The sequence below is a fragment of the Chelonoidis abingdonii genome, chromosome 4, assembly GCF_003597395.2.
Source record: "Chelonoidis abingdonii isolate Lonesome George chromosome 4, CheloAbing_2.0, whole genome shotgun sequence".
NCBI classification, from domain to species: domain Eukaryota; kingdom Metazoa; phylum Chordata; order Testudines; family Testudinidae; genus Chelonoidis; species Chelonoidis abingdonii.
The window spans coordinates 102,891,817-102,905,540 of NC_133772.1; the positions used below are offsets into that span (position 1 = coordinate 102,891,817).

General features: G+C 40.9%; 1 protein-coding gene across 3 annotated transcripts in view; it reads left to right on the top strand.

Moving 5' to 3' along the window:
• The window catches only part of SCFD1 (sec1 family domain containing 1), a 152,399-nt gene that overhangs the window by 60,564 nt on the left and 78,111 nt on the right, over positions 1-13,724 (top strand). For all 3 annotated transcript variants that reach the window (XM_075065500.1, XM_032796638.1, XM_075065501.1), the window contains exon 14: positions 2,725-2,806. In XM_075065500.1, coding sequence (XP_074921601.1) covers positions 2,725-2,806 — 82 coding nt within the window. The remainder of the gene's footprint in view (positions 1-2,724; positions 2,807-13,724) is intronic.

A 13,724-nucleotide genomic window follows, 5' to 3' on the forward strand; every position in this document is an offset into this window, starting at 1 on the left:
ATTGAACCCCTTGGCCACTGAGTCTATGCCCAGTTATTGTCAGGGAGGGGTAGGAAGGAGCAGAGTTCCCAGAGTAAGCATAGACAAAAGTAACCCTCCCTGGTGCCTAATAAGAAGAGCCATGTCTCTGTATTGGCTCATGCCCCTCAGTGGAAAAGCACGGCCCTGATTGGATCCCTCTGATGTATTAACTGGTCACAGAATACCCATAGGCCATGTTTTCCCCAGTAACAATGCCTCAGTACTGATGTCAATACTGTAACACATGGTAGCTATCCTCTCTGAGCCCATGACTCTGCCATCGACCTTCATGGTGCAGATATGCCTGGTGCAGACTTTCTCAGTACTGAAGATGTTTCCTGTACTGAGTCATCTTATGGTGATGACACAGCTAGAGTCACCCCTGCTAGCCTCATCTGCCATTTTAAGTGCTTCTGTCTCTGGACCGATGAGTTCTGGAATTGAAACACTGACTGGGTTTCGGGAAGGCCCTAAGACACCTGAATAGTGCAACTTCGTTATTTGAGTGTTCATTTTCTTCCATCTCTTCAAAACATAGTAGGGAGATATCTGCCACCCATACACTTTGTTCTCATGGGAGTTGTACTGGTCTGATAGGGAGCCCAGGGATCATCTTTCCAAGCACGTCAGGGTTTCTACCCCCATTTCCTCTAGCCCTGTACTGTTACAGCATGCAATCTTGGCCATTTTGAGCTCCCATCTAGGAAATCTTCCTTTACTGCTCTCTCCTTCCGGAGTTAGATCTTCTTCCCCTCCACTGGCTGCCTGAACAGTGTGCTATTCTGCACTTGTCAGCTTTCCCCCAGCCCTTGGTTTAAAAAATCCACTACAGCCTTTTTAATTTTACATGCCAGCAGTCTGGTTCCATTTTGGTTTATGTGGAGCCAATCTCTCCTCTATAGGATACTGCTTCTCCAAAATGTTCCCCAGTTCTTAATAAACCTAAATCCCTCCTCCTTGCACCATGATCTCATTCATGCATTGACACCTTTCAGTCCTGCCTGTCTTACTGGCCCTGCATGTGGAAATGGAAGCAATTCAGAAAATGCCACCATGGTGGTCCTGGAATTTGATCTGTTACCTAGCAGCCTAAATTTGGCCTCCAGTACCTCTCTCCTACCTTTCCCAAGTCATTGATGCTTACATGTAGCACAGCCACCAGTTCCACCCCAGTGCTACCTATAGGTCTGTCTTAATATCTCATGAGCTCTGCCATCTTTACATCCAGCTGGCAGTTTACCATGTGGTTCTCCTGGTTATCATAAACCCAACCATCTGTGTTTCTAGCAATCAAATCCCCACTGCTATTGCCTGTCTTTTCTTAGTAAGCCCCTGCTCCCGGAGGGATATCCTCCGTGCAAGAGGATGTCATGACATCATCTGGAAGGTGGATCCTAACTATGGGATTGTTTCCTTCTACTCCAGCTTGATGCTCTCTGGCCCCAAGACTTTCATCCTCAACAGCACAGGGGTTGTTGGACAGGAGGTGGGATTGCTCTACTTTGTCTTTAAAAGTCTCTTCTCTGTAACCCACTGTCTCTCATTGTCCTCCAGTTCAGCCACTCTGGCCTCAAGGGCCCGTACTCTGTCTCTGAGGGCCGTGAATTGCTCACACTGCATGTGTTCATACACCATCTGCTCCCAAGGCAGGTAGTCATACATGTTGCACTCAGTGCGATAAATTGGGTAGCCTCCACTGTGCTGCCGATCTTCTACCTATGATGTTGGGTTTTTTTGTTTTTGTTTTTTTACTCCTGTGGCTTTTTTTTTAAGTAGCCTACATTTAGGGTATGTTTGTTAGGTGTATTGGGTTTTTTCTATTTCTTCGGTCAGTTACTTTTCTTGGGGACTTGGTGCCTTTCTAATTGTTATCCCTTGGCCTTCTCTCTTTGCAGCCAAACTTTCCTTATGTTGGCAGCTCACTCAATTGCTGTGCTTTCTCACAGGCTCTCAGCTTAAGAAGGGGCTCTTGCAGGAGGCCTCTAAATTTATGCCTGTGGCTAGGCTACACACACTTCCCACGTCCTATTGATAATTGGGTCCTGACCTCTACGAGCTATCTCTGTGATCAAGAATAATCACTAATAGGTGACTATTCAGATGCCACAGTGACGAACACGTCCAACAGGGCTGTGAGTCACAATACAGTGTGTCTGATCAGTCCTCCCCAATTGCATACCCCAGAACTAGACACGGTACTCTAGCAGTGGTTGCACCAGTGCCAAATACAGAGGTAATATTATCTCTCTACGACTACTTGAGATACCCCTAGTTATGCATCCAAGGATCACTTTAGCCCTTTTGGCCATAGCATCACACAGGAATCTCATGTTCAGCTGATTATCCTGCCCCCAAAAATCCTTTTCAGAATAACTGCTTCTCGGACTAGTGTCCCCCACATCTTGTTAGTATGGCCTACATTCTTTGTTCCTGTATGTATACATTTACGTTTAGCTGTATTACGTTGCCCATACTGCGTATACATTGTCTTCTATCACTAAACTACGGCTATATAAATTACCCACATTGAATATACTGTAAATGTTTCTTTGAGAAACTTAACTCTTGTATTTCCTGACTCCTTTGTTTTTCAGTTTGTAATCTTCACCTTTGTTTCTCATAATTGTTGCATTTATTATAGTGAATACACAATTCCACTACAATGTGCAACCCAACGTTTTACTTTATATTTAATTTTTTCAGCTCTCTTCCAGAACTACTTGAAAAGAAAAGACTCATCGATCTTCATACAAATGTTGCAACTGCTGTCCTGGAGCATATAAAGGTATCTCTGCTGTCTGTTACAAAGATATAGAACTCCTTAAGAAGTCAGCTTATCTCTGTCAAACCACAATATGGTTGACATTACTTAAAACTGGAGAAATAGATCAGAATGGCATGTCTTTTAAAAAATAAGACCTTGGAAAGAGCTTCACATCATATAACATCATTTGGTCTTGCAAGATATAACAGTGGGAGGAACTTTAATTTCAGTGTGTATGCACAACAGGGTAAAATAAATGTATTATGGCAACCTTGGGTCAAAATTGCTCACAGATTTAGTTCATTTATATGTGATGGCTAAGTTCTAGTGTTAAAATTTTAATGTGGGATGAAGCTGTGATGTTGATTTTATGTGATTTTATGAAAATCTATTTGATTTTGCAAAAATATGGTAATGAAAGTGAATATAATGTAACTGGAATATGCTTCATGCAAAAGGTCTCTTGTAAGGTATCATTACAAAGCTTATAATCTACTGAGTGTGGTCATCCTATTTGTATAAATGTATCACTCTTGTATCTGAAACTAGAAATATGAAATATAACTCTGAGGTCCTACTGTAGTTATGCAAAGTGTGGGCAATTAATGGTGGTTTAGAATCTTGATGGCTTCCATCAACCATAACAATTGACTGTGGATGGCTCTGTTTGCTTGCAGGCCTTCCTGTACATCAGGCTGGGAGGCATGAGGGGTTGAAGTCTTACAGTGACATGTGATCATGTCACCTGAACTGAAATCCATCTTTAACCTGGTGCTTTTCCATTTAGAAAGAGGAGTGGGAACCCAGAGAGGGACAAAGAATTCCCACCTTATATAAAAGATATATAAGGGCGTGGAACAGAACAAAGGAGGCTGCAATCATGAGAAATCCCCTAATTCCACCCGAGCTGGAACAAGGGCTGTAGCAGGGGAAAGGATTGTGCCCAGACTAGGAAGGCATCTAGTCTGTGATAAAAGCTTATTGAAACATCTCTGAGGATGAGATTTTATCTGTATTCAGCTTTCTTACTGTATTAGGTTTAGACTTGCATGGTTTATTTTGCTTGGTAATTGACTTTGTTCTGTCTATTATTACTTGGAACCACTTAAATCCTACTTTTTGTATTTAATAAAATCACTTTTTTCTTATTAATTAACCCAGAGTATGCATTAATACCTTGGTGTGGGGGAGGAAACAACTGTGCATATCTCTCTATCAGTGTTATAGAGGGCGAGCAATTTATGAGTTTTTACCCTGTATAAGCTTTGTGCAGGGTAAAACGGATTTATTTGAGATTTGAACCCCATTGGGAGTTGGGCATCTAAGCATTTGAGACAGGAACACTTCCTAAGCTGTTTTCAGTTAAGTCTGCAACTTTTGGGGGACATGGTTCAGACCTGGGTCTGGGTTTGTAGCAGGCTAGTGTGTCTGGCTCAAACAGGCGAGGTTCTGGAGCCCCAAGCCTGCAGGGAAAAGAGGCTTAGAGGTAGTCCCAGCACATCAGTTGGCAGTCGCCAAGAGGGTTTCTGTGATCCAACCTGTCATAGTGGCGTAGTGGAGCAGGATCTTTGCACAGCTGATTGCTTTAAGATACTGGTAGTGATTTTAAATGAGTTTTAAGTTTGGTGGCTGGAGAACAGACAAAGTGGTTACTGGTTTATTTTCTGTATGCTTATTTCAGTAAGGGAAATAGAGACAGAAAAGGAAACAAAATAAGTAAGGGAAAATCAGAAGAAGCTAGAACTACACAAGTTGCAAATTGCCCAGAAAGGCTGAACACTGGGCGCTGGGAAAGTCTCTGTTAACTAAGAAGCCCCTGAACTGAATGCATCTCAGTTTCAGTGAACTGCAGACAGATGTGGCCCAACCTCTGCGTCTGTGCTGAAGCTGACTGGAGTGTCTAACTTAGCAAGAGAGGTGGGGAGGGGTGCCTGTTCTGGCAGGAGGGGATTCTCTGTGGTATCCCAATTCGTCAAGTGACAGTCTCAAGAGAAGATAAGTGAAAACTGATGTGCAGTTTGCCTGGGAAAAGGCTGCCCTGGAAAAAGAAAAGGTTGCCCACCAGCAAACTCAGAACTTAAAAGACAAAACAAATTAAGACCCAGAAGCATAAACTGGCTATAATGGTGTGGAAGAGGTGCACAGAGACACATATCTTGAAGCTGGAAGTTGGGGTCCTGGTGACTGCTGTGGTGGGAACAGACTCCAGGGAGACTATAGCTGGAAGCAAGCCCAACCTGAGTGAAGGGGTGGGGGGGGGGATTTTGCTGGCCAGTGAAGGGTCTGTCATAGCTGGTAGCTGTGAGCCCACAGCTGGATCAGGGTCTCCTTCCTTTTGGGGGGACACAGGAGTATCTACCCCAGAGGGGAGCCCAAAGAAGAATTTTAGGTATACTGCCTCTGCCATGGACAGTGTCCAGGTCTCTGTCTCAAACAAGGCAGGGTTCTGAAGTCCCAAGCTGACAGGGAAAACGGGCTCAGAAGTAGTCTCAGCACATCAGTTGGCAGTCCCAAAGGGGTTTCTGTGATCCAGCTTGTCACAGAAGCCCATTAAAATGATATTTTAAAGCATATATTTGCTGTGCTTTAGTTAGGCTAAGATTAGGTCATTAGTTAATGGTTTAAATATTTTTCTCAAAAAAATGTGTATCATTTACTTGTATTAGTCATATGAAAGTGCTGATATGAAAAAAGTTTGACTCTATAGTAAACTGACCCATAGGGAGGTGGTAAGGAAGGGTGGTCTTTTGTGGTGAAAGTATAGACCAGGGCATCAGGAAACTGGTTTTATTCCTGTTTCTGCTGTAGACTTGCTGGCTGAATCACTTGATTCTTGATCCTATGACATCTAGGGTGACCAGACAGCAATTGCGGAAAAATTGAGACCAGGGGTGGGAAGGGCGGTAATAGGAGCCTATATAACAAAAAGACCCAAAAATTGGGACTGTCCCTATAAAATCGGGACATCTGGTCACCCTAATGACAGCTGACTGGACAGACCTTTGTGCCTGCATGGAGTCTGAGTGAAGTCAGTAAGGTTCCATGGGGGTGCAGCAGTTTCTTAAACACTTCAGAAAATTTTACCACATACTACTTACCTGCCTCACAAGGGGTAGGATGTTTTGAGGCTTAATTCCACTAACATTTGTCAAGTGTTTTGAGCTCTTCAGTGCAAGATGATATTCAGGTTGTATTAAACATCATGTCTATGAATGAGTTATGGTTATCACTAGATTGATTTTTGTTTTGAATCTTAATGTTTCTTTGAATTTGGTTCAGCTACCAGGTGACTTGTAGTATGTTTTCTTGCAGTAATTGGCATGGAGTCTGGCATGCCAGCTTTCATACTCAGTAATTGAAAGGCAGTACAGTAGTTCCATAGAAAATGACAGTTGGCAGTGTCGACTTTTTATATGATAGTCTTGTCAGTAACTTCCCTTTTCTTGGAAAGATAATTGAGAACGTGGTGGCAAACCAGCTCTAGCAGCATTTTACATCATCTACTTCTTTGGACATCAACCAGCTTTCAGACAGGGATGTAGAATGGAAATAACATTAGTCTCTGTTGACTCTCCCCTCATGATATTGGACAGAAGTCACACGTTCTTGCTAATTCTCCATTGGATGCTGGTGACTTATCAGGAGTCGCAGGAATTACCTTAGAGTAGTCCCTCTCTCTCCTACTGTTGGAAAGTTCCCAGAGAATGATGATGGATGACTTATTTTCCTCTTAGATGGTTCTCAGATGTGGGGTTTCAGGAAACTCAGTCTTCTACTGCCTTATTATGTATGCACAGCTGCTGGAAAAAATCATGAAACAAAAGACATACAGTATCGTCAATCTGCCGATGACACTTCTTTCTGTGTGTCCTTTTTGTTAGATCCAGAAGGAGCCATTTCCTTGCTCTCCAAATAATTGGCAGAGAGAAATGCCTGGGTTAAGTTGAACTATCCTAAACCCAATCAAAATAAGATGCAGGTGATAGAGGTTGGTCTCCAGAATTCACCTAAATCTAAGCCTAGTGACATAGAGTGATATATGGTATTTCTATAACTGTGAGTTCTCTTTTTCCCAACCACTTTTCTATGGACAATGCCTTTCTAGTCTCTGTCCTTTTAAAGTTATGATACATAAAGGTAAGAGTGGTTGGGTATTAGCCCCCTGGGAAATGTTTTGTCTTTAATAAAATTCTCAGTGCACCTAGATACCTTGGTGGTGGGCTCTGTATAAATTACAATAAACGAAGTACCAAAAATTTCAGAACAGGGCAGGAAGTAGAGAATTGTTTCTCTGGTGAATGTACCCTGTAGCCAGGTTAGTGAGGCAATTCAGCGCATACATCTATGCTCTACTCAATTTGTTCTACAATGAGCTAGAAGAATATTTACATTTTAATAATAGATACATTTGTCCATTTTGTACATTAGTTTGTTTCAGCTTCAATCTCCTGTAAATATGTAAATGTTTTAATTTCTTATGAAAATCAGTGTGAAAATTCCTGAGTAACTGTTGTGAGCTACAGATTTCTGACAGTACATTTTGTTTGCTAGTATACTTCAGGAGTTTAATTTTTTTGTTTAGTGTTCATAATTTTGCCGTCCAGTTGCAGCTGCTTTCCCCATTGCCTTGGATCATTTTCTATGACACACCAAGAGGAAACCAGAAATTAATTACCTGCTCTGGGGTCATGTCAGTTTTCTGGCATATCTGTTTATAATATAGTTGGAAAGAATGCACCAGTTCTTCACAAAGTAGAGTAGCAAATATTTATTGCTGAAAATTTGAACAAATGAAGACTTGTTTTACATTGATTGTTTTTGCTTTTAGGAGGCTGGTGACTTAAGGAATGTAGCCCAAAGTTAATAGTGTTAAGAATAAAATTATGGATTTGCTCTTACTTAGTATTCTGGGAATTTTATGTAAAGCTGTATTTTATACCTATGTGTGAGAATATTAGTGTATTTTTATTCTGAATACTAGAACAGGAGTTCTCAAACTAGGGCCACTGCTAGTTCAAGGAAAGCCCCTAGCGGGCCAGACCGGTTTGTTTACCTGCTGCATCTGCAGGTTTGGCCAATTGCAGCTCCCAGTGGCCGTGGTTCGCCACTCCAGGCCAATGGGGGCTGCGGGAAGCAGCGATCAGTATGTCCCGTGCTGCTTCCTGCAGCTCCCATTGGCCTGGAGCTTTCCCTGAACAAGTGACGGCCCTAGTTTGAGAACCACTGTACTAGAACATATTAAATTGCCACTTGAAAACAAAATGTAGCCACCCATAATGCTTTACTAATGTGTTAATATGAGGTCATATCTTAGAATCACTTTCTACATATTAACTTCAATGGGGGAGTTGTCTATGGATTGATAGTAGAATGTGGCCCTTAGCTTGTAAAACTATTCTCACTCCTTTCTTACTCCACTGTACACAATAAAGCTATTTCACTATTCTAAGACAAGTTAAAACATTTTTTGCCTCACCAGCCAAAAAAAGTACAATCACTAAAACCCCTTAAAATTATTAGTAATCATAACTGGCTATATCTATATAGAAGATATTGACCACTGCCAACTGATTTACCTCCTTAAAGTCACAGCTTCTCTTGGCATTTATCCACTGCCCTTAACATATATCATTACTCATGGATCTTTCTATACGATTCAGGAGAACGGAGGCAGAATCTTTTGTCTGTCTCACTCGTCCATCAAGAAAAATTCCTTCTGTAGGCATGTTTTTAGCACTGACTACCCACTCTTCAGTATCTTTGACTTCATGAAGGGAGCTGCTATTTCCTATTGCTTTCTGTTAGTCTTTAGCAAGGAATTCTTTCCCCTGGGAAATTTGTTCTTCGTTAGTTTTCTTTGCTCGTTGAAAATTTTCTCCTTCTCTCCCCCATTGTGCCCTTTCTCCAAGCCTTTTAATTAACTGAATGGCCCCATTGGCAAAATCAAATGGTTCCCGCTCCAGTTTCCACACCTGAGGGAATTTTGCAGGTGTTTGGGAGTGCAGTGTGTGGGATAGGTTGCATGAACGCCAAAAATTTCCCCCAATATCAGTCACAGAGAAGTAGTTCCAGCTCATGGCAGCCTACTCTTAAAGATGATTTTGTTAAAATTTCCAAGATTTTTAAATACATAAAAAAGCACAGTAACGTAAAGTGTGCAGATATAATTTCAGTACAAAGCCCATATCTGAATTGACAACCAGAAGCTGCTTCTAAAGTGCATCAGTACTTTATTCCATGAGACAGAATCAAGAGAAAAAAGTTACTGCAAAACAGAATTGATGATCTTGAGAATTTTTACCACTGTTCCAGTGGGCATATTGTTGGATATACATACAGGTAAATAAGAGATGAAATTTATTTTGTTATATTAAAGAAACCTTAGCTTCTCCTCTGCTCTGGTAATGGATAAGGGCTGAGAGAGTCCTAACTGGGAGACAGACCCAAGCCAATCCTATTGAAGTGCCTCTGCTTTCTGGGGGTGGCGGGGGAATCCACCTCCAAAGAGAGAAAAGAACTCTCCTGTTTCAGGATTTCTCTTGCTAGAAAATGAAAGCATCTGTGCGAAGCTGACAGTAACTACTAAGCTATGAAGTCTGCTATGCCTTATTGTAACCTGCTTGTTCACATGTAAATCTATGAAGAAAAATTTCTCTTATAATGAATTGAAATTTATAAAAGCTAAAGTTTTTCTTCATGTACAAAATCCATGTGAACATGTGAACAATTCCATCCAACAACTTTCACCACAAAGGTAACTAATAGTTTTAGTTATTCTCTGATATGAGGAAGGAATTAATGAAAAATTTAAAAAATTGCTTTCTTCAATTAATATGCCCCACAACTCACTCCCAGCTGGCTCTGAATGGTTTACTTGTGAACGTTAACTGGACTCCAGAATCCTGAAATGAGTAATGTTTATATAGGCATCTTGTCGAACTTTTCCCCGCACTTCTAGAAGTTGGAATTTAAGCCTGCTAAAAGACTTTCCCTAATCAGATTTCAGTTGCTCTCTTTATGCTTCTCTTTTTAGAAGGGGTTAATTTCTCTTTGGATGCTTTGGAGAAATTTACTCAAGCACCAAAGAGTGCACTTCCTATTTTACGTTCCATTATCATTATCTCTACTTAAAATAGTAGAGGGGGTGGGAGGGAGCAGCTGGGGAAGCTGGACCCTACACTTCGGGGGGGCGAGAAGCCCTGAGTGGCTTTCCCCCTGCTCCCGACAGGGAATGGGCAGGTGAGAAGCCCCAGGTGACTTCCCTCCCTGCTCCCAGCAGGAAACTGGGAGGCAAGACACCCTAAACAGCTTTCCCACACTCCCAGCAGGTAACAGGGAGCAGAGGGCGGAGGCAGCCCAGGAGCTTGTGGGGCAGCCGGGCTCCTGGCAGGGAACTGCCAGCAGAGCTGAGAGACCAGGCTCTCATCTCTCGACACTGACCTGGGGAGGGTAGTGTGGTCATGCACCACTGCAGTAATTACTGCAGTGGCTGTAAGTCAACCTAATATAGATTGACTTACCTTTCTAGTGTAGACATACCCTTAAGAACTTAAGTTCATTGTATATAAATACTCCATACATAGTATATGTATATATATTTCACAATGATGTTAATGACCAATACGACTCTGGCTTTCAATTAAAACCTCACATGACATTCTTTAGTGAACCAAAATGTACATACCAGAATCAGGATATTCCTGTAACCCCATTGCCAGCTAGCATTAAGGGGCATTCTTGGGTCTCACACATTGTTTTGAATCTAAATATTGTGTTACCTGATTCTAACCTTTATTGGTAATGATGTGGTGGAAGTGGAGATGCTGATAACTTTGTTGGAACTATCCACATAAATGTTATTGGAAATCAAATTGCTCATCACAGCTTTCTTATTTTCAACATAACCTTGCACCGGTACTGGTTTTATTGGTCTCTGATTCAGTGTACTGTGTACAGTATTATGGCCTTCTTTATCACTGAGTATTTCTCACAGCAAGAATTGTAATTCATAGTAGAAAAATTTCTACAAGTATCTCCAGCAATAAATAATTTGTGAGAACTTAGTTAAGGAAAATTATAAGCATCAGAAATACATCTATGTAGTATATTTAACTGCATGGCAACCCCTTAACAATACAGAATTCATACAGAATATATATAAACCACTTTTTTTAACTTATATCATTATTTCAGTGTTTCTTCTATATAACTAGTCTCTTGCTCTGTGGTATGTGTCAGGACTTGCTGGTGTGTTTTATTGTTGATTATACAAGAACCTGGAAAAATAATGAACTGAAAACACAAATGCCATTTATAAATATACCCTAAAGAATGAATAAGTAACAAAAATGAAACTTATTATTCCACGGCTTGCTGTTGGAATAACATCTAAGCTCCTTCTGTTGGACATAAAAGTATACACTGGGAAAGTTTCCACTAAAAATATAGACAGTGCTGTATGCAAAGACAATAAATGTATTGCAGAAAATGGCTTGTTTTACCAAATGGTGGTGCAACACTACTCAAACACCTTTTGCTTGTTCCCTGGAGTCATAATTTAAGACCACTGTGTAAATGGCAGCTCAGAGTGATATCCAAGTAGCATGGCTTCTGTACTAACATGGAACCAGGTTCCAGGCATCTCCCAGGAAGACAAAAGGAACACACAATTTAAAATTGTTATTAATGATAGCATATAAATTACAGTAATTAAATACATCAGAAAGCTAAAGTCCATAATTTTAAGTTACCAGATGGCCCTGGCCAGTCATGTCTTGCCTCATCCTGACTGTCAGTCTCACTGCACATTAGGATCTCTCCTTTCTTTCTTGCTTGTTGTCAGAGTCCAGAAGCTTAGTCTGGATTGTCTGCATGCTGTTATGCTTAAATAAAGTAAGCACTATCTGCTTTATATCAGCACTTTTGAGAATTGTCAGTTCATGGGGAAGTGGATGTCTTGAGCGATTGATATGGCGTATCTACAACATATGTCACAGGGTGGTCAGTAGCATGTATAGTTACCCAGAAGCTTATAAAATTTAATTTGGTTTCATTCCAGTTCCAAGTGAACAAGTATCAGCATCACAAAAAACACTTACGCTACTTAACACCCTTGTAATGGCAGTCTTGACAGGCCAACTGTTGAGTATGCATGGAGATTTAACTACTCTCTCTCATCCCTAGAGTTTTGACCCCCTTCTGGGTTCACACTTGGGACATATTGGCCGGAAGTTGGCACAGTGTAGGGAAATTTGCACTGCATCTACTCAGGCTATAGACCTGTTGTATGCATCAATCAAGAACTTCCTTCACCAGAGTTTCAATCTGGCTTCTTTCATTAGCATCAAATTCACATTTTAAAAGTCATTAGCTGAAGCTTTTGAAGGGAGTATATGTCCCTGTACCATTGCTGTTGATGTTACATTTGTGAAGTCTAAAAGGTATATTTAAGTCTCTGACTAGTGGGTTTGCTTTGTTGTAGTAACCTATTTTGATCAGTCACCTTACCAAACAGTTTAAAACTATTCACGGATTGAAAGAAGAACTTGTGTTCAGTGTGTGTTTAAAATTAGTTGAGAACTGTGACCATATTTTTGTGATTTGATGAGTGTGCCTGTATATGCCATCTGATCCTTGAAACGATGAATATCATTTTATAAAAAAAAAAGAATAAAGTTGAGCATCAACCAAATGCTCTTTATGGTTTATTCTTTTCATTTTTGATGTGCTACAATAATACAAATTAGTTTGCATCCCAGCTGAGACTAACATTTGTTCTTTATGCCAAATTCAACACTAAAGCATTTTTTAAATTAGAGAGAGGTATTACATTTTATTGACAATTCTTCTGCTCGCTAGACACCTTTTGTTGTTGGGGGGAAGTTGCATTTTTAAAGTTATGTGGAATTTAGATGCCGCAGAGAGAAATGTAAATGGAGTCAAACATAAGGTGACAAAATGAACATATAGAGTAGACTAGAAAAGCTGCAGTGTTTAAGATAATTGTTTGTTTCATGTCTCCACATAAATTAGAGGATTTCATGGGAGACTATCAAGGAGTATGATGGGATGATGTAGAATTGTATGTCTATGATTTCTTAAATTATATTTGTGTGTTTTGACTCAACACATTTGTCATTTAAGATATTAGGTTGAAACTACAATAAGGATCAAGAGGTTAAAAGCCAGCAGTCAAATTCTGTTGTTAAACTAGTTAATCCTGAGTAATTGACAATAACTTCACTGGAATTATCTCAGATTTGCAGTGATATAACTAAGGGCAAAAATTGCTTCAGGATTTATGTGCATGAATTTACAGAAATTTTCCTTCTGTGTTTTTTTTTGCTCTGGATGCAGAGAGGGGGACAGCGGGTTGAGTATGCTGCACTCTAGCTAGCCCTAGTTGTCATATAGTTCCTTAGGAAACCATTGCTATCTAGTGCAAATTTGAGCAGCCCCTAAACTGGGCCAGGGCAGAGAGCCTGGGAGCTTTAACTGGTTGTTAGGTTCTCAGTTTCTCCCTTTTTCCTCTTCTTCTGGGCTGCTGTATAAGACTGTGGGAGGGAAGGGAAACATCCTTTGTTAGGTAATGCTTCCATAAGTTGAGGCAAAGCTGAGCACCTGACCTACCCTCCTCAGGTTCCTACCGCCCCCCCAGGAAAGCAGACAGAGGAGAAACCAGAGCTGTTTTCTCCTCCCTGCCTTGCAGTGGAGCAGGCAGCCAGAAGGGGAGCTGCTGAGCAGCTTCATCAGGGAAGACACAGCTGCTCTTCAGAAAACTCCCAGTTCATACCAGAACTGCTCCTTGGGCTGCAGAGAAAAGTGGCAGAAGATGGTGCAGCCTGCCTCCTCTCTGTAGTGATGGGTCTGATTCAAACACTTCCATTTAAAAAATACACAGCATGGCTCAGAAGATACATTTTCAATTTGTAGTCAGATA